At 33.1% G+C, this 20,445-nt stretch overlaps 1 protein-coding gene across 8 annotated transcripts in view; it reads left to right on the forward strand.

Annotated features, from left to right (window-relative positions):
- Positions 1 to 20,445, forward strand: part of HFM1 (helicase for meiosis 1) — an 80,544-nt gene that overhangs the window by 17,801 nt on the left and 42,298 nt on the right. For 6 of the 8 annotated variants that reach the window (XM_072968235.1, XM_072968236.1, XM_072968237.1 and 3 more), the window contains exons 7-19: positions 6,622 to 6,692; positions 7,148 to 7,280; positions 7,928 to 8,079; positions 8,623 to 8,700; positions 8,918 to 9,076; positions 11,349 to 11,549; positions 11,631 to 11,719; positions 14,679 to 14,722; positions 14,830 to 14,931; positions 15,317 to 15,462; positions 16,368 to 16,462; positions 17,242 to 17,375; positions 18,195 to 18,242. In XM_072968235.1, coding sequence (XP_072824336.1) covers positions 6,622 to 6,692; positions 7,148 to 7,280; positions 7,928 to 8,079; positions 8,623 to 8,700; positions 8,918 to 9,076; positions 11,349 to 11,549; positions 11,631 to 11,719; positions 14,679 to 14,722; positions 14,830 to 14,931; positions 15,317 to 15,462; positions 16,368 to 16,462; positions 17,242 to 17,375; positions 18,195 to 18,242 — 1,452 coding nt within the window. Of the gene's footprint in view, positions 1 to 974; positions 1,054 to 6,621; positions 6,693 to 7,147; positions 7,281 to 7,927; positions 8,080 to 8,622; positions 8,701 to 8,917; positions 9,077 to 11,348; positions 11,550 to 11,630; positions 11,720 to 14,678; positions 14,723 to 14,829; positions 14,932 to 15,316; positions 15,463 to 16,367; positions 16,463 to 17,241; positions 17,376 to 18,194; positions 18,243 to 20,445 lie in introns of those variants that run through there. The other 2 variants (XM_072968241.1, XM_072968238.1) reach the window with 2 other exon arrangements.

Genomic DNA, 20,445 nt, shown 5'->3' on the forward strand with positions numbered 1-20,445 from the left:
TACATCAGCTAATAGAGCACAATCAGCAGGTAAAAAATGAAATTTGGGGCTTTAAAGAAGAGATAAAAAATCAAATGACCTAGTCAAGATGAATAAGAAAAAAAAAACAATTCTGGAAAAGATAAAACTACATACTTAGTTCAGATATATATCTCCCCATCAGATCTAATTGTCAAAGTGTAACCCTTATATATAATCCTGTTTCTCCATAAGGACTTTACAAGTTCTTTTCAGAATGTGGAATGTGACTGGGGATAATTTGTTAATTCCTCCCCCACCCCAGCTTTATTGAGATGTTTTTGACAAATAAAATTACAATATATTTAAAGTGTTCATTGTGATAATTTAATAAACATATACACTACAAAAGTTTCCCACCCTCTAGTTAGTAAACATATCCATCACTTCACATATTTACCTCCTTTTTTTTTCTGGGTGAGAACACTTGCATTCAACTCTCTTAGCAAATTTCAGTTATACAAATCAGTATTTGAAACTCTACTCACCATTTTGTACATTAGATCCTTTGATCTTACTCATCTTATGGCTGAAGTTTGTACTTTTTCACTAGCCTCTCTGTATTTCCCCCATACCCCTAACCCCTGGCAGCCACTATTCATTCTACTGTTTCTAAGAGTTTGACTTTTTTTTTTTTTTTAAAGATTCCACTTATAAGTGAAACCATGCAGGATTTATCTTTCTCTTTGTGGCTTAATTCACTTTGCATAATGCCCTCTAGCCTCATCCATGTTGTCACAAAAGGCAGAATTTCCTTCTCTTTAAGGCTGAATAATATTCTGTTCTTATACACTTTTTTTTTAATCCATTCATTTCTTAATGGACATTTAGGTTGTTTCTGTACTCTGGCTATTGTGAATAATGCTGCAGTGAACATGAGAGTGCAGATATTTCTTTGAGATAACTGATTTTGTTTCCTTTAGATATAACTCAGGGATTGTTGGATCATACAGTACTTCTATTTTTAAATTTTTGAGGAATGACTGCATCAGTTTACATCCCTACCAGTAGTGTACGAAGTTACAGTTTTCATCTGTATCCTCACCAGCGTTTCTCTCTTATCTTTTTAATTGTAGCCATTCTAACAAGTGTGAGGTGCTATCTCATTGTGGTTTCGATTTGCATTTCCCTAATGATTAGTGATGTTGAGGGCCTTTTCATGTACTGTTGGCCATTTGTATATCTCCTTTGAGAAAATAGCTGTTCAGATCCTCTGCCTATTTTAAAATTGGGTTATTTGTTTTTGATTTTTGTAAGTTCCTTATTTATTTTGGATATTAACCCCTCACTGGATACATGGTTTGCTAGTATTTCTCCCATTCCATAGGTTGCCTTTTCACTTTGATGGTTTCTTCTGCAGTGCAGAAGCTTTCTAGTTTGATGCAGTCTCATTTATTTATTTTCACATTTTTTGCCTTTGCTTTTGGTTTCAAATCCAAAATAATCATTGCCATGACCAGTGTCAAGAAGCATTTACCCCATGTTTTCCTCTCAGAGTTTTATCATTCAAGTCATATTTAAGTCCTTAAACCATTCTGAGTTGATTTTTGTGTATGGTATAACAGGGGTCCAGTTTCATTCCTTTGCAGGTAGATATCCAGTTTTCCAATCACCATTTATTGAAGAAATTATTCTTTGCCATTTCTTGGCTCCTTTGTTGAAAATTAATTGACAATATATGCATGAGTTTATTTCTGGGCTGGATGGTTTTTTTCCCATTGATATATATGTCTGCTTTTAATGCCAATACCATACTGTTTTGATTATCATAGCTTTGTAAATAGTTTGAAACCAGGAAGTGCGATACCTCCAGCTTTGTTCTTCTTTCTTAGGATTGCTTTGGCTATTTGTGTGTGTGTGGTTTCATATGATTTTTAGGGTTGTTTTTTTCTATTTCTGTGAAAAATGCAATTGGAATTTGAATAGGGATGGTGTTGAATCTGTAGATCACTTAGGATAGTGTGGACTTGCAGCAATATTCTCTGAATCCATGAACATGGAATGTCTTTTTGTTTATTTGTGTCTTCAGTTTCTTTCATCAGTGTCTTATAGTTTTCAGTTTACGGATCTTTTACCTCCTTGGTTAAATTTATTCATGAGTATTCTTTTTGATGCTACTGTTAATGGGATTGTTTTCATCATTTCTCTTTCTGATATTTTGTTGTTGGTATATAGAAACACAACTTATTTTTGTATGTTGATTTTGTATCCTGCAACTTTACTGAATTCATTTATTAGTTTTAACAAATTTTTTTGTGGATTCTCTAGGGTTTTCTATATATAATTTCATGTCATCTGCAAATAGAAACAGTTATACTTTTCCTTTCCAATTTGGATTCCTTTGTTTTATTTATTTTTCATCTGATTGCCATGGCTAGGATATCTAATACCTTGTGGAATAGAAGGGACAAGAATGGGCATCCTTGTCTTGTTTCTGATCTTAAGGGGAAAACTTTCAGATTTTCACCATTGAGTATGAATGTTAGTTGTAAGCTTGTCATATATAGTCTTTATTATGTTAAAGTATGTTTCTTCTAAATCTAGTTTCTTGAGAGTTTTTAATCCTGAAAAGATGCTGTATTTTGTCAAATGCTTTTTCTGCATCTATTGAGGTGATCATATGATATTTATCCTTCATTTTGTTAAAGTGGTGTATCATGTTGATTGACTTGTGGATGTTGAACTATCCTTCTATCCCAGGAGTAAATTTCATAATTTTTGCATCTGTGTTTATTAGGGATATTGTCCTGTAATTTTCTTTTCTTGTGGTGTCCTTATCTGGCTTTGGTATCAGTGGAATGCTGGCTTTGTAAAATGAGTTTGGAGGTATTCCCTCCTCTTTTATTTTTTGGAAGAGTTTGAGAAGAATTGGTATTAATTCTTCTTTAAATATTTGGTAGAGTTCACCAGTAAAGTCATCTGGTCCTGGACTTTGTTGAGAAATTTTTGATTTACTGATTCAATCTCCTTACTTAGTGATTGATTTGTTCAGACTTTCTGTTTCTTCATGATTCAGCCTTGGTAGTTTCTTATTTCTAGGAATTTTCCATTTCTTCTAGGTTATCTACTTTTTTGACATATAATTGTTCATAGTAGTCTCTTACGATCCTTTGTATCTCTATGTTATTAGTTGTGTTTTCTCCTCTTTCATCTCTGATTTTATATGAATCATCTCTATGTTCTTCTTCGTTATTTAAGCTAAAGGTTGGTCAATTTTGTTTATCTTTTCAGAAAAACAGCTCTTAGTTTCATTGATCTTTTCTATTGTTTTTCTGGTCTCTCTTTTATTTATTTCTGCTCTGATCTTTGTCATTTCCTTTCTTCTCCTAACTTTGGGCTTATTTTGTTCCTCCTTTTCCAGTCCTTTGAGTATAAAGTTTGGTTGTTTGTGATATTTCTTTTTTTCTTCATATAGGCATTTATCACTATAAAGTTCCCTTTTAGAACTGCTTTTATTGTATCCCATAAGTTTCGGTATGTTGTGTTTCCATTTTCACTTGTCTCGAGATATGTTCTTGATTTCCCTTTTGATTTTTTCTTTGATCCTAGTGGTTGCTCAGGAACATGTTGTTTAATCTCCATATATTTATGAACTTTCCAGTTTTACTCTTTTCATTGATCTTTAGTTTCGTACTCTTGTGGGTAGAAAAGGTGCTTGATATGATTTCAGTTTTCTTTTAACACTTCTTTAAAAACTTTATTAAGACTTGTTTTGTGGCCTAACACATGATCTATCCTGGAGAATGTTCCATGTGCACTTAAGAGGAATGTGTATTCTGTTGCTGCTGGAAGAAATGCTCTGTATATATATATATATGTTAGATCATAGTTTAAGTTTAGTGTTTCCTTATTGATTTTATTTCTGGATGTTCTATTCATTGTTGAAAGTGGGGTCTTGAAGCTCCCTACTATGATTTATTGCTCTCTATTTGTCTTTTCAGATCTGTTAACATTTGTTTTATATATTAGGTGCTCCAGTGTTGGGTACATAAATATTTATAGTTGCTATATCCTACTGATTAATTGACCCTTTTATCATTACATAATGACTTCTTTGTTTCTAGATACAGTTTTTAACTTTGTCTATTTTGTCTGATATAAGTAGAGCTACTTCTGCTTTCTTCTGATTTCCGTTTGTGTAGAATATCTTTTCCCATCCCTTTACTTTCAACCTATCCTTGGAGCTGAAATGAGTCTCTTGCAGGCAGCAAATAATTTAATTCTGTCTTTTTTTATAAATCCATTCAGCTACTTTATGTCTTTTGATTAGAAAATTTAGTCCATTTACACTTAAAGTATTTATTGATAGGTATGGACTTAGCATTGTCATTTTATTGTTTTCTGACTTTTTGTAGCTCTGTTGCTCCTTTCTTCTCTTGCTACTTTTCTTTGTGATTTGATGATTTTCTGTAGTGGTATGTTCTTATCCTTTCTCTTTATCTCTATGTATCAACTGTAAAGTTTTGCTTTGTAGTTACCATGAGGCTTGCATGAAAAATCTTATACTTTTAACAGTCTCTTTTAAGCAGATAACTTAATTGTGAATGCGTACAAAAGCTGTACAATTTTACACTCACTTTCTTCACATTTTGTATTTTTGATGCCACAATTTATATCTTTTTATTTTGTGCATCCATTAATAAATTATTATAGATGTACTACTTTCGTCTTTTAACCTTTATACTTAAGTTGTAAGTGATTAACTACCACCATTACAATATTGGAGTATTCTGAATTTAAATATATGAATCTGTATCAGTGAGTTTTGTACTTCGATGTTTTCCTTTTACTAATTAGCATCCTTTCATATCAGCTTGAAGTTTTCCTTTAGCATTTCTTGTAAAGCTGGTCTAGTGGTGATGAAATCCTTTGGTTTTTGTTTGTCTGAAAAAGTCTTTCTCTCCTTCAATTCTGAAGGATAACTTCTCTGGGTAAAATATTCTTGGTTGGCAGTTTTTTCTTTCAGTACCCAGAATATATTATTCCACAATCTGGTCTGCAAGGTTTTTGCTGAAATATGCACTCATAGTCTTATGGGGATTCCCTTGTATGTAACAAGTTGCTTTTCTCTTGCTGCTTTTAAGATTCTCTCTTTGTCTTTAACTTTTGACAATTTAATTACTGTGTGTTTCATTATAACTGTCTTGAGATCACCTTCTTTGGTAATTTTGGGGCTTTCTGGATTTGGATGTCTGTTTCTTTCCCCAGCCTAGGGTAGTTTTCAGCCATTATTTCTTTAAATAAGCCCTACCCCACTTTTCTCTTTTCCCTCTGGGACCCTTATAATGTGTATATTGGTCCACTCGATGGTGTCTCAGAAGTCCCTTAAGCTAATTACACTCTTTCTCACTCTTTTGTTTTGCTCCTGTGATTGCATTAATTCCATTGCCTTGTCTCTGAGTTCACTGATCCTTTCTTCCAGTTGATCTGTCTGCTATTGAACCCTTCTATTGAAATTTTCAGCTCTATGATTTCTGTTTAGTACTTTTTAATATTTTCTATGACTGTAGAAATTCTCACTTTGTTCATGCATTGCCTTCCTGACCTTGATGAGCATCTTTATGTGTTACTTTGAACTCTCTATCAGGTAAATCACTTGTCTCTGTTTCATTAAGTTCAGTTTCTGGAGATTTATCTTGTTGTTTTGTATGGAGCATATTCCCGTTTCTTCATTTTCCTTGACTCTCTGTGTTGGTTTCTGCACATTAGATAAAACATCTACCTCCCCATCTTGAGATACTGATCTTGTATAAGAAATGAACCTTGTCAGTCAACCTGGCCCAGGCTCCTGGTTGCCTGTCAAACCTTTGTGATTGTCTTTGCTCTTAGTGGCTTTCAGAAGTTAAGGGTATGCCAAAATATATCAGTGTCAAAGGGGAGGATTGCAATCAGCACCTAGATGTAGGCTGATTAGAAACCGGAACCTCAGGCAGCAGCTGAGAAAGTATGGAGTTAAATCCCTTTCAGGGAGAAACTGAAGATGGACATTTTGGCCTGCTTCCTGTGCACTGAGCCTGGATATATACCTGCGAGGTTGTTCCTGTGGGATGGGATGTTCCTGTGACCATTTAAAAGCTGCTTCTTTACTTTGCTTGTAAATGTAAGCCCTGGTGGCTTACAGAGCTGAATGCTTTTCCCTTGGGTGGGAGCCTTAAATGGGGCACTAGATGTGTGGTCCAAAGCCTTTGCTCCTCAGGGAGAAGCTAGGAGTTAGGAGTTTCCTCAATTCCACCAATTGTATGGTGATGCACCAGGGGTGGGATTTATGGGAAGAACTGTCTCAGCCTTTCCTACCTATTTTGATGCAGGTATTTTCTCATACTCCTGGTGTAAAGGAATCATTCAGCTAGTTTGGGAATTTCTCTCCACGTGTAGCTATATATCCAGTGGATCCATGGTAGGATCGAAGTTTAGGAGCCTCCTTTGTTTCCATCTTGGTCCCTTCCTCTATATCTGTTAATTCCTTTCTTTTGATGCCAAAATAGGAAGCATTAAAACCTCATCATTAAATATTGTCAAAGTCAATATTAATTTAATTTTTAAATTAAAAGTAACCAATTTTTAAAATTCTGGAAATATTTGACTCCTTAATGTTATTCTAAGCGGCGAAATTTAGACACATTTTCAAAGAATTTCCATATTTCAACTATATACAGTCCAAAGCCTTTGATGATGTAAGTATTTTGTTTAATTATTTACTTATCTGCGTTTTCTGACTAGATTGTATGCTCTCTAAGAGCAGGGACTAGATCACATTCATTTTTATGTCTCTAGTATCACACTCAGTTGACCAGTAAAATATAGGAGCTCAAAGTGTTTGCTAAATGAATGCATGTAATTTTCTTAGGTAGGTTGTTTATATTTATTAGACTTCTAAAAATTTCTCTGGAAGCTACTGAAATTATTTTCTTTTAGGTCTAGCCTATTACTTTGATGAACAAGAGGATAAATTATTAATAGCATTATTTTTTGAGGATGGTGGATCTAAGGCAAACTTACAATTTTTATAAGTTTAGAGGTGAAGATATATGAACTGTTACTCCATTGAGTCTTCCTAAGGCATATTTTCTAACAAATTGAAAATGTGAATGAAATTCTATATATTGCATGATTAAATTTTATGTTTTAGCTTCTTTATACAGATAGGAATTTTGTGATTTGTGCTCCAACTGGTTCTGGAAAAACTGTAGTGTTTGAACTTGCTATAACAAGATTGCTAATGGAAGTACCATTGCCATGGTCGAATATTAAAATTGTTTACAGTAAGTATTTATATGAGTTATAATTAATTTTAATAATGAGAAACTACAGAGTCAAAAGTAAAAAATAAATTCAAATTCAAGATATAGGAATTATTATTTGGTTTGCCATATTTTTTAAATAAAGATATATCACACTTGACCTTATCTGTTACATTAAATTCAAAATGTATTTTCCCAAATTTGTAAATAAAAATAGTATTGGAATTGAGAATTCGGCCTTTCCATGTTTATTTTTGAAAGAAGCAGAAAGATTAACAAATAGAATCAAATATTTTCTAATTCTAGAAATTTCCGTAAGAACCTCTGTTCTTCTTTTTTAGATATATATTTAATTTTTTTTTGTTTATGTAAGTAATTTTATGCACATGGTTAAAAACAGAAATCAGTGATCACAAGGGCAATAATTTCCTGGACTACCTTTCTTCACTGTTAGTTTCAGTTCCCTGAGGAATCACTTCTTTTTCTATTTTTATTTCTGTTTGGTGATTACCTTTACAGTTCTAAATAATTTGTTTATATTGTTAACTTTTAATTTATAAACATTAGGCAGCATCTAAATGTGTATTTTTATCCTAGTTTATTAACTGTTTGTAAAAATAATTTTAAATTGCACTGACATTCAAGATAAATATCTTATATGATTGTAGTGGCACCAATAAAAGCCCTGTGTAGTCAGCGTTTTGATGACTGGAAAGAAAAATTTGGACCAATAGGACTGAATTGTAAAGAACTCACTGGAGATACAGTAATGGATGACCTCTTTGAGATTCAGCATGCCCACATTATTATGACAACTCCCGTAGGTGTTATTTATACTTGATTATTTCCTTGGTTTATTAGAAAATACCTCTTTCTCTTCACCAAGAAAAAAAGTTGCAAGAAAATGTAAAGTAGAAGAATATATTTGCAGTGTGAAACAAACAAAAAGTACTAGTATCAGGGTAGATAAGGAATACTTACAAATCAAAAAGTAAGAGACAACCAAATGGCGTAAATAGGCAAAAGATATGAAGAGGTAATTCGTTATTGTGGATACTTGTAATCATACTTACTTCATGTATTTTTACCCAAATACTTTGTGTTGTAGAGGGAGGAACTTGATAGGGCTTAAAAAAGATAATTAGACTATAATTTTGAGTATTTTTGGTTAAAGCTAAAAATAAATGGGGGTTCAGTTTTTTAAACACAAGACTAGCAAAATCCTTTGAAAGTTTTAAAATCTTTAAGTCTTTCTTGGGATGACTTTTAAGACATCAACTAAAATATTGCCTATCATTTGTAACATGTTAAAATTTTTATCGACATCTTAATAATATAATTAAACCACTTTTTTTTCCCCTAGGAAAAATGGGATAGCATGACTAGAAAATGGAGAGACAACTCTTTGGTCCAACTGGTTCGATTGTTTCTCATTGATGAGGTAGTGAACACATTATTCACTTTCAGAGATAGACTTTAAGACATGATTTGAGTAGACAGAAAGAAGACATTTTAAACTAAACTCTGTGTTTGCTTTATCCCTTCAAGTGGAAAGTGCTTATTTTGTTAGGGAAGAATGTTAATATTACTGCACATTTTAATTGACTAGATAGATTTTTATTTTTATAGCTAATGGTTCTTCCTTAATTTTTTCTCAGGTACATGTTATAAAAGATGAAAATCGTGGACCAACTCTTGAAGTTGTAGTCAGCAGAATGAAAACTGTGCAGTTTTTATCTCATAGTGTAGAAAATACCAGCAGTATTATTCCAATGAGATTTGTAGCTGTATCTGCAACAATTCCAAATACTGAGGATGTAAGTCAGAATTTTAGTCTAGCAGATTTTTTATGACTTAGTGAAATATTTAATCATTTTAATCTCAGAGAAAAGTAATTTTTTTCCTGTAAATCACCTAACTAGTGTAATAGGAAAGTATGTTGTGGAAAGTTATGGTTAGATCTCATAGATATGGCAATATTAAGGCTATAAAGTTTAGTTGATCAGGTTTAGTGTAATATTTTTGCTACAAGTCTGTTGTTTGATAGTATCTAAAGGTCTTGGTTTCATGGGTTTTAGACACCTCATAATAACTTGAGTAATAATATGTTCTGGTTGTTGTAACCAGCTGTCTCTAGTTGTCTAGCAAAGTATGCTGGAGAATGACAATAATTAGATGATTGCAATCACCTCCCCCAAGTCTGTGTGCCTGGAATTGTGGTAAGCACTAATGATCGGTGCAAAACATACAGACCCTGATCTTGCAGAGGACTCATGGTTAATAGGGTACATGGACATGTCAAGAAGTAATTGTACAGTATTATACTTTCTGTAACAGATATATGTTCTAACTTTTTTCTTCAATTTTTTGGCAGACTTGAAAAATAGTACAATCTCACCATTCTTTCTAACTCCTGTTTACTTCTCAGCCTACTGTAATATGACTTTTTTCCCTGCTAATTCTTAGCAGTTGTTTTCACAAAAGCTACTAGATTGTCTAATTAAATGGAAAATTTTGCCTTTATCTTTAATTTAGCACAATTAATCATTTTTGTTTGTAAAATGACAACTTATATTGTTCATATTCAAGAATAATAGAGAAAATTTTAAAGTACATATAAACCATAAAAACTCAGCATTTGTCCTTCTAGATATATTGACGGAGTCATTATACACTCATTCTTTTATGACTTGCTTGTTAGCTACAAATGCTTCCATGTTATTAAACATTCTTCAATATAATTTTTGTGGTTTTATTATAATTTATTTATCTAATACCTTAATGATGGAAGATTATTTCCATTTTTTGCTATTGCAAATAGTGCTGAAATTAATATATCTTTGAAAACATCATGATTATTAGGATGGTCTTGTAAAGTAAAATTACTGAGTCAAAGGGTATGTAAAACTCTAAGGACACAGTGCTTTCAATAAATGTTATATTCATTTATACTTCTACTATCAGCCATTTCTCTGTATTCTAATTCCGGATAAATAACAATGAAATTATTATTGTTATAATTACTTTTAAACAGTTCTCAAATTTGCTGTTTAAAATGGTACCTTCATTTAAAATTTTGTGCTGCTTTGATTACTACTAAAGTAAATATTTTTAATATATTTATCACCTACTTTAAGTTTTTTTTTTTATAAATTGCCAAGGCCTTTACCCTTTTTCACACTGGGATACTAAACTTTTCTTATTGATGTGTAAGCAATTATTAAATATCAATCCCCTGTAACTCTTGAAACTCACTTCCTCTTGTGATAATCACTACTTCTATGAATGCGCTCTGTGTCTTTCTACAAGTCCTCTTCCTCAGTTTTCCTCTAAATTAAGGCATTCAGTCTTGGCCTTCTTTTCATCTTGGACTATAAATTCTTGTGTGAGCTCATCCCTACCTATGAGAGCCTTGAAAATGTTTCAATATTTCTTTCCTATGCAACTAGAAACTCATTAATCCATCTTCCTGTCAAAGCAACAGTCAGTTTTGTAGCAGGGCATGAAGCCTGATGCTAACCAGGGTATGTGAAGTTAAGGATTGCTCACCGCAGTTCCAGAAATTAACTAGCATTGAGTCTGAAATGTGCTTTTGGTGCTGCCATCTCTCAAGTGTTTATTTGTTCTTTGTTTAAAAAAATTGTCAACCTTGCCAATCTAAGCCAGTCATTACGTTGCTACTCTTCAGCTAGTATTCAGGATAACGCAAAAAAAGTGTCAGCCATACTTGGGCACAGCTCTGAAACACAGCAGAGAAGTTAGTGTCAGTGAGAAATTGAACTCTCTGCCGGAGTTAGCTGTAATTTTACTTTGGACTCTTAAGGAGGAAAATAAAGCAAAATAATAATAATACTTAATTGGAAGTTTACTATGGTGGAAAGTGGGTATAATCTTGAAACACTACTATTGAAAACATTTACCAATATGTCAGTAGAATGGTGTCACTGGAATATGTAATGTTGGAAAAGACTACTTGATTAAATATTCTTATACTCTGACTTTAAAATGGTCTGTAATTGGGCGGGTTTTTTTTAGCCATAAAACTTTACTAGAAAAAACGTCTAATGTGTGTGTTTCCGTTATTTAAAGATTGCAGAATGGCTTTCAGATGGTGAAAGATCTGCTGTGTGTCTGAAAATGGATGAGAGACATAGACCGGTGAAACTTCGGAAAGTGGTCCTTGGATTTCCCTGCAGTAATAACCAAACTGAATTTAAGTTTGATTTAACCCTCAACTACAAAATTGCCAGTGTTATACAAACATACTCTGATCAGAAACCTACACTTGTGGTATGGATTGTTGTGCTTATTTTTCAGTGTAATGTTCAGTTTTGAATACAATTAATACAAAAATTATTCATTCATTTTTAGTTTTGTGCAACAAGGAAAGGTGTGCAACAGGCTGCTTCTGTTCTTGTGAAAGACGCTAAATTTATTATGACTGTGGAACAGAAACAGAGGTATATTTTTAAATTTTCTCTTGGAGGTTGAAAGACTTTTAGGGATCACCTAGATGAGATGAAAAAACTGGGTTGACCTTTTCGAGTTACTTGACCTCTCCAAGCCTCAGTTTCTGCATCTGTAAAATAAGGATAGTGGCAATTTGGAGGATTAAGTAAGACAATGAATCTTAGTGCAATTATAATCTTGTCTTCTTTGTTTCATAGCCAGGTGTGAAAGATTGTTCATATTGCTGTCTTCATATTTTAACCCATTTTCAAAACAGTGTATATTGTAATCTTTTCATAAAGCTGATCTTGCGAATGGATCTCTCAGGAGCCTCTAACAAATTTGACTTCTCCCACCTTATTTAAAAATTCTGGACTCTGGGTTTCTGTGATCATCCTCTACCATGTTTCTTCCTACTTTGCTTTCTGCTTATCCTTAGTTCTTTTATACCTCTTCTACCTGATTCTTAAATGTTAACACTCCAGAAGTTCTACTCAAGGTTCATTCTTTCTAATTCCACACTCCCAGGTATTCATGGCTGATTATCACATGGGTTCAAAGAATATATGTACACACATATTTATATATGTCTATGAATTTCCAAATTTATAGCTCCAAAACAGACCTCCATTCTGAGCTCCAGGTCTACAGTCCATCAGCCTAACTGATACCTCCAGTTGTATATCTGTGGGCATCTCAAACTCAGTATGTCCAAAAGAGAATCTTGGTTCTTTCTCTCAAACCAGCTCCTCCTCCAGTGTTCCCCATCTTAGTTATACATCTTCTCCCAAGTTGCTCATGGCAGAAACCTATCACTGACATCTCCTTCACCTTGTTCCCCATAGGCAATCAGTTACTACGTCCTGTCTCTTCTTACTTCTAAATATATCTCAAATATATTATTTTGTCTCCATCAGCACCGCCACCTCCCTAGATAAAGTCACTGTTCATCTACTGCCTTTTATCTAATGACCACAAACACACTCATCTCCCAGTTTAATCTGTTATATACATAACAGAGTGATTGTTTAAAATTACAAATCTAAATATGTCATTTTCCTGCCTAAAGCCAGTTTCTTATTGTCATTAGGATAAAATCCTAAATAATTAATATGGCCTGCAATATCCTGTGCAATGTGACATTTACCTAATTCTCCAGACTCACCTAACCACACTTCTCCTTTGCTCCCTACGCGTAGGTCGTATTGCCCTCTCTGTTCTGTGAGTACACCAAGCTGGTACCCTACACAGGGCTTTCCTGTGTCATATTTTCTTTGCCCAGAATGTTTTTTTTACCTCTTCTTCGTCCTTCAAGTCTCACCTTTAATATCAGTTTCTTAGGAAGTTTTCCATGATTCCTCGTTTCTCTTTATTTGCTCTTATAAGCACCCTGGATATTTATTTCATAGCACTTACTATAATTATAATAAATACTCTTGTTTAATTGTTATCTTAATATCTGTTCTATTCATTAGATTGTAAACTTTTTGAGGAAAGAAGGACTCACGTCATCTTATTTACCACTCAGTCTCAGCAAGTCTCAGCAGAATGCCAGCATATGCTTACCACTAATAGTAGCTTATTATTAATAACAAGTTTTGGGAATCAGTAAATGTATCTGGTAGTAGACCTCAAGCTCAAACTGGACTGGCTGATTACATGTGGCCCTGAGCAGATGCTGATTTTTCCGATGAGTTTTGTGTGGGAGAGATGTGCTTCTCTTCACCTTGGATCAGATTGTGTTTCCAGTTACAGTCTACCCTGTGGCTGCGTCTCTGGTTACTTTTCAGCCAGAGATGTGTGCTAAACCTAGAGGATACCACTTTAGTTTTTTTGACATCCTTTGAATTTCTATCCACCAAAAAGATGGACCTCTGGTCATTTAGTTCATTAAAGAACTGCCTGTGTACTCACCTGCCCACACTCTGTATTTTCATAATTTTGCTTCCACTTAAAGGATTTAACTTGATCCCCTTAGTTACTGCCATAAGAAAAAATCTCTGTGATGCAGCATATACAATAGTGCTTTTATAACACACATCAACAAATCGTGATTAAATAATAACATTAACAGTACAGAGCCAGAGAGAGAAAGATAAACCAAAACAGCTTATAGCCAAAGAAGTACATGAGGTCTAGAAAGTAGACAGAAGGGGAAAAAGTGAAGTTAATGCTAATAAGGTAACAATAGCATAGATTTCTTTCTATGCACCTCTGTTCTATACTCTGGAGAGTATTTATTATGTATCACAGTCAGTCCTTTACTAGGAACAATAAGCGGTTAAATACAGTCTCATTGGTATGTTCTACCTTTGCTTCCTTCCCTGAGAAAAGCATAAGTGAAAAGGAATGGGATGATGTTTTGAGTTGGTGTAGACTAGGGAGGGAGACTGCTGCTTATGTCAGTTTACCTTTAACCAGTCATATTGTAGCAGCTCCCATAAGATTTCTTTTTGCCCATCAACCCCAGATTCCGTTACTAAGGTTTCTAAACTTGCAGAATCTCCGTACTGTTTTGCGTAGTGGCTGTATTAATTTACAGTCCCATCAGCAGTGCATGAGCATTCCCTTTTCTCCACATCCTTACCAACACTTGTTATTTGTTGTCTTTTTGATAATAGCCATTCTCACGGGTGTGAGGTAATATCTCATTGTGGTTTTGACTTTCATTTCCCTAATGATTAGCGATACTGATCACCTTTTCTTGTACTGTTGTCCCTTTGGATGTCATCTTTGGAAACAAAAGTCTATTCAGGTCCTCTGACCATTTTTAAAGTGGGTTATTTGCCTTTTTTTCCTGAGTTGTAAAATTAGGGACTTAGTATGAAAGTTACATATTCTCTGCTTCTTAAAGATGGTTTTCAAAAAATGATACTGTGAAAACACGTCAGCTTCAAGGTAACTAACTACTGCACTAGCCGTGTTTTGATGTCGGTGGGAATAACTCTCAACAATTGTTTTTTAAAACAGGCTACAAAAGTGTGCACATTCCATAAGAGATGCGAAGCTGAGAGGTAGGTTTAGAGATAATTTTTGAATAGTATTTGCAGCTATAGACAAAAGGAACCAATTACTGATGAAATATTAACAATACATAACAAATTATGTATTTCTTTTATAGATACCTTAATATATGGTGTTGCTTATCACCATGCTGGTATGGAGCTGTCAGATAGAAAAGTAGTTGAAGGAGCTTTTGCTGTTGGAGACCTACCAGTTCTTTGTAAGTAAAATACATTTTTGTGGATAAGTTCTTTTGGAAAATGTTTTAAAAGAAAAAAAGAAAAAGCTCAGATATTCTGACTTGTTTCTGCTTTTCTTCCGAGAATGTAAAATTATATAACTACATGCTACAGTAAGCTCTTTGGCAGTTTTAGTTCTTTATCGTCTTACTGAACACAGTACAGTTTAAAAAGCAAGAATTTAATAGTTTTTTGGTTTTAAGATGTGTTATTTTGCATTGTAATGTTCTTTTTACTCTTTTTATTCTAAATTTCCTATATATATGCATTTTTATTACATTTATAAGTATATCTTTTATAAGAAAATGTTTGCCTGAAACAGTGAAGTTATATGACTTAAAAGTGATATTCCTTAATCTAATGCAGTTACCACCAGTACCTTAGCTATGGGAGTGAATTTGCCTGCCCACCTAGTAGTTATAAAATCTACAATGCATTATTCTGGAGGAGTGTTTGAGGAGTACAGTGAAACAGATATTCTACAGATGATTGGTAGAGCTGGACGACCTCAAGTAAGTGACAGTATTTCACTTTTTGTGATTTATTTTAAAGACAAAGTAAAAAGCAAAAAAAAAAATTTGTGTACTTCTTGTTTAAAGATTTAACATTTCACGTTTAGATTAGGTTTAAAAATAAATGTAACTAAGAAAATCTACTTTAACGGAGGAGTGGAAGTAAGACAAGTCCCACCAGAGGAGACATCCTCTCCACTCCCGCTAAGCTTCCATTGGTTGATGAATGATGGGGTTTATGAATGTATACCCTGTTAAAGATTTTTTTTTGGTTTTGAGTTTTTTGTTTTTGTTTGTTATTCTGAATGGGGATGCCATTGACGTTTTGGATGGGATGGTTTTTCATTCTGTAAGGCTGTCATGTATTGCAGACCAAGTAGCATCCCTGGATCCTAGCACAGATGCCAATAGTGGTCCCCAGATATTGTGACAATTAAACATCAGCCCATACACATTACAGAACATGGCCTAATCTGACAAATACTCGAATAAAGAAGTCATTCGTGTAGGTACTAAGGGAATATTTAGAAATAATTTCTTTTCAAAGAATGTCAAAGCATTATGTTATACAAACTTACAATTTTTATACAATAAATTAGATTCTATGTAAACTGTACCATATGTTACAACTTTTATACAATTACCTACATTTGTTTTGATTTTATGGCTGCCAAAATTATGTTACATTGAAACCAAAGTGGTATTTTTACATCTATACTCTTAAAAGGTTTTTTAATTAAATTTTCAGTTAACATTCAAATTCAGAAGTATTTTAAAGCCTTTTTGACCTGTTGTTTAAGACAGGGGACTGTTTAGTATAAAATGAAAATCTTGAGTTATTGAAGAAGACTGATATCAACATGCACTCTTCTTTACTAAATTTCTGTTGTTTTTTTTCCCTACAGTTTGACACTACAGCCACTGCAGTTATTATGACTCGATTAAGTACAAAAGAAAAGTATAATCAGATGCTAGCTTGCAGTGACACTGTAGAAAGCAGGTAATACAGAAGACGTCCCCTAAAGATAATGTTGATATAGCCTGTGTTTTCCTTTTAGTACATTAGGGGATTTTCTAAGGCCATTTTCTTGAAACTTTTCAATAATCTAACTAGAGAGTTTGTATCCTTTTAAGAAATTTAAGTTAAAAAAAGAAAATGTAATATTTTTTGTCTAGCAGTGTTTCTTAGTATGCAGTTGCATATATCCTTGTTACAAAAGGCCAAATTAGTAATGGGAGGAATATATTTTCATATCTTTTTACATCTTTAAAATTTGCATAATAATAGAAGATAGGCAACCTGAGACCTGTTGGTTAAGTATTTGATTATAATACTCTTGGAAAATAGGATATAATCCACTGCCCACCCTTTTTTGAAGCAATAATGTCTTCTAGAGCCATGGAGTAGAGAGAAATCTATAATCTTTTTATAAGTTGAACTGAGGGGCTGGGTATAGCTCAGTGGTAGAGTGCATTCCTAGCATGCATTAAGTCCTGGGTTCAATTCCCAGTACCTCCATCAATCAATCAATCAATAAACAAACAAACAAACAAGCCAAATTAACTGCCCCCCTCAATATAATAAAGTAAAAGTTGAACTGACACCTCAAGATTTCCTCATATTTTTGAAAATTAAGTTATCTTTCATGAATTATTAAAGTAGCAATGAGATATTATTCAATTATATTATTGAATTATTCAAAATATTATTCTAAACAAGTTAAAAATTTTATGGCATTGAAATACATATTACTAATGAAAAGTTTTTCTTTCTGTTAGTTTGCACAGACATCTAATTGAGCATTTAAATGCTGAAATAGTATTGCATACCATCACAGATGTGAATATTGCTTTGGAATGGATACGATCAACTTTGCTGTATATCAGAGCCTTGAAAAATCCATCTCATTATGGTTTGTTACTTTGATTTGGAAAAGCAGTAATTTTTCAAGCCAGTTGTGTATATTTTAATACAAATAAGTCACAGAATAGATTATAAAAATTTAAAAGTAGCAGAAGCAAAAATTAACAGCTATCACAAATACATTTAGAAGCAGAAGTAGACAAATGTGACACATCTTTATCTATTTTACTTCTAGTCTTTCAGAAAAACTTGAAATCAACATTAAAAATAAGTGTTTTAGAAAAAAATTAGCTCCAATAAAAATAATAGAAATGCCTAAAATTATTTAAAATAAGTTAAAGTCAAAAGAAAATTTTGAATTTTGTCTCAGCTGGTGTTCAGATCAAAGTATGCATAATATTGTTGCTGCTGGAATTTTTGTCATCTAAAAGCTAACACACATGGTTATGTTGCTTCTAGTGGGTTCTTTCATGTGGTACAGGTTATAAAATAAAAATACTTGGGATTGCAGAATATTAAATTAAAACCTGACTTGTTGTAATACCATTCTAATGCCCACAGGTTCAAAACTTTAAGATCTCCAAGGGGGAAAAAAAAATATATATATATATATATATTTTTTTTTATTCCTAGTCACTGTTACACAATAAAATGAACAAAAGATAGCCGATTGATACTGAAGGAGACTTCACAACAGTGGTTATTTCCCATAGATGTTTAAGCTTTGTTTTAACTCTTTAAGCTCTCTTTTTGTGTTTAAGATTTAATTAGATTGCTCTTTTCTAGCTAACTGGGGTATGAAGTGAACTTATAAAGCTGAATCAAGCCCATTCTGTTTTATTTTAATAACTATTCATAACTTATATAGGTTTTGCATCTGGATTGAACAAAGATGGAATTGAATCAAAATTACAAGGTTAGATGCATTTCCTTCTAAAAAATTTATATTCTATAAATTTTAATGAAAAATTCTGTTAATTGTGAATGTAAGAATGCTCTTATAAATGATTTTTTAAAGTAACCTTGTTTGCAAAAAAGTATATATGAACTGTTTCTTTTTCATAGGTAGATAAAGCTTGGCACATGTACTTTTTTATGAATTAATCTATTTATTAGTTTTATCAGAGTATCTTCCTTTGTATAATATGTTAACTTGGTTTATTTGTTTTTATTTTTAAAATGATCCTCGTCTTTGGAAATATTGCCTATAGACACACAACTCTTTGTTTTCCTTTTCTAGTTTAATTTTAATTGAAAATATAAGCCTAGCTTGATTATAAGCTTTTTATCCTAATCTGTGCAAATGATGCATTCCTATCAAACCCGTTTTAGTTTTCAGTTAATCACTCGGTATTTCATTACCTATCTTTTAAAGTATCAAAAGATTGTTGAGCTTTTATTAGGATTAGAAATTGCTGCCTGTTCATTGTACTGAGACTATCTTCTAGTAAAAGAAAAAATGTTAGATCCACTAAAAATATTTACCCAATTTTAATTTATCCTGTACCTGGATGTACACATATGGCAAATAAAAATGCAGAGTTCAGGATGAAGCAGTTAAATTATCTTTCTAAAAGAATAAATATATTGTTGAAACATGCTGATAAGCAATAGCTTATATTCATAATGCTGCTATTGAGAAACAGATGTATCAAATAATTGTATTATCTTTTATGTATTGACCAATTTTGTAGCAGAGTTTTAAAGGTGTATATTTTTTATCATAACTATCAAATATGCACAAGAAATCATACAGACCAAGAAATATCTACTCTGTTCTAGTAACTGTAATGACTTAACCTTTGTTAGCTGTTCTTCATGGTTCATATTTGCCTTCTTTTCAGTTACTATAGGACAGCTAAGTTTTGCCTATAAAGAATAGCCAAATTTATTATATAACTGAGTGGAATGATTCCATTTCCTTGGAGGTCTGCCTTAAATTTCTCAGGAAGGGTCCTTAGCATAGAATATGCTATTTCCTAAATTTGATGATACTTTCTTGCTCAGTATCCCCAGTAGCTCTCCCTTCACTCAGAATAAAATGCAAACTTTCATCAGAACCCACAAAATCCTACTTGATATCTCCCTGCCTTTTTTCTCTGACTCCATCTCTTCACTTTCCCTTCTTTTATTCCATTCTCTCCAGATTGGCTCTCCTGCTGCTCCTTAAACACACCAAGCTTTTCCCCACTTCAAGTCTTTGCATTCTCTGTTCCTTGTTCTTGGAACACGTCTCGCATATTTTACGTGGCCTGAACCTTAATTTCATTCAGGTCTTTGTTCAAATGTGAGAGAGGCCTTCCTGGGCTACCATATTTAAACCCACAGTTACAGAGAGGAAGGCAGAATATTTCCATCTTGTTATTGCTGTTTCCTTGTTCTTGGAAAAGCTGATATGTTTACGTTGAAAATCAGGATGACTACATCCTTACTTTAATCAGAAATTACAAAGCTGTGTGTCAGAAATAAATGTAAGCTTAATTAAATAAAAGTCTTTAAAATTCTGTTATTCTTTAGGTACTTTCTCAGCTTTATTTCCTTCATAATACCTTTCAATACCTGAAAGTATGTTATTTATTTGTTATTAATTGCTTTCTTTAGTAAAAGACAAGTTTTATAAAGGAAGAACATTGTCTTGCTCACCGCTGTATACCTTAAGCTTAGAATAATGCTCAGCATATAGGAAGCATTCTTGTTTGATTGATTAACTTACCGAATGTTATTTTGATAGTGGGTAATTAAAAAAATTAGCAGGGACTTCAAAAGCCTTACTTAACCAAACGCTTAAACCTAGCAAGTTGCCTAAACAGTATTGCTCACAGTATTTCCCAAAGAACCTTGCCTTCTAAGGACTATGTTTTTGTGGCTGGTTATCCTATGTAAGATTGAAAAGACTGTGGTTTTTCCCACTCTCTGCTCTTAACTACCTCCAGTCTCCTGGGCTTTGTAGTATGGAACAGAGAGTATGCTGTATGCAGCAGGCTCCTACAGTTGTTCTGATCCCTGTCAATCAGTGAGAGTGGGGTTGCATTGCTTCCTATTCAGAGGTTCCTTCCAGACAGCAGTAGTGTCATATACAGAGATGCTGAAATGAATACTACAAGCATCAGCTAAAATAG

The sequence above is a fragment of the Vicugna pacos genome, chromosome 9, assembly GCF_048564905.1.
Source record: "Vicugna pacos chromosome 9, VicPac4, whole genome shotgun sequence".
NCBI lineage: Eukaryota > Metazoa > Chordata > Mammalia > Artiodactyla > Camelidae > Vicugna > Vicugna pacos.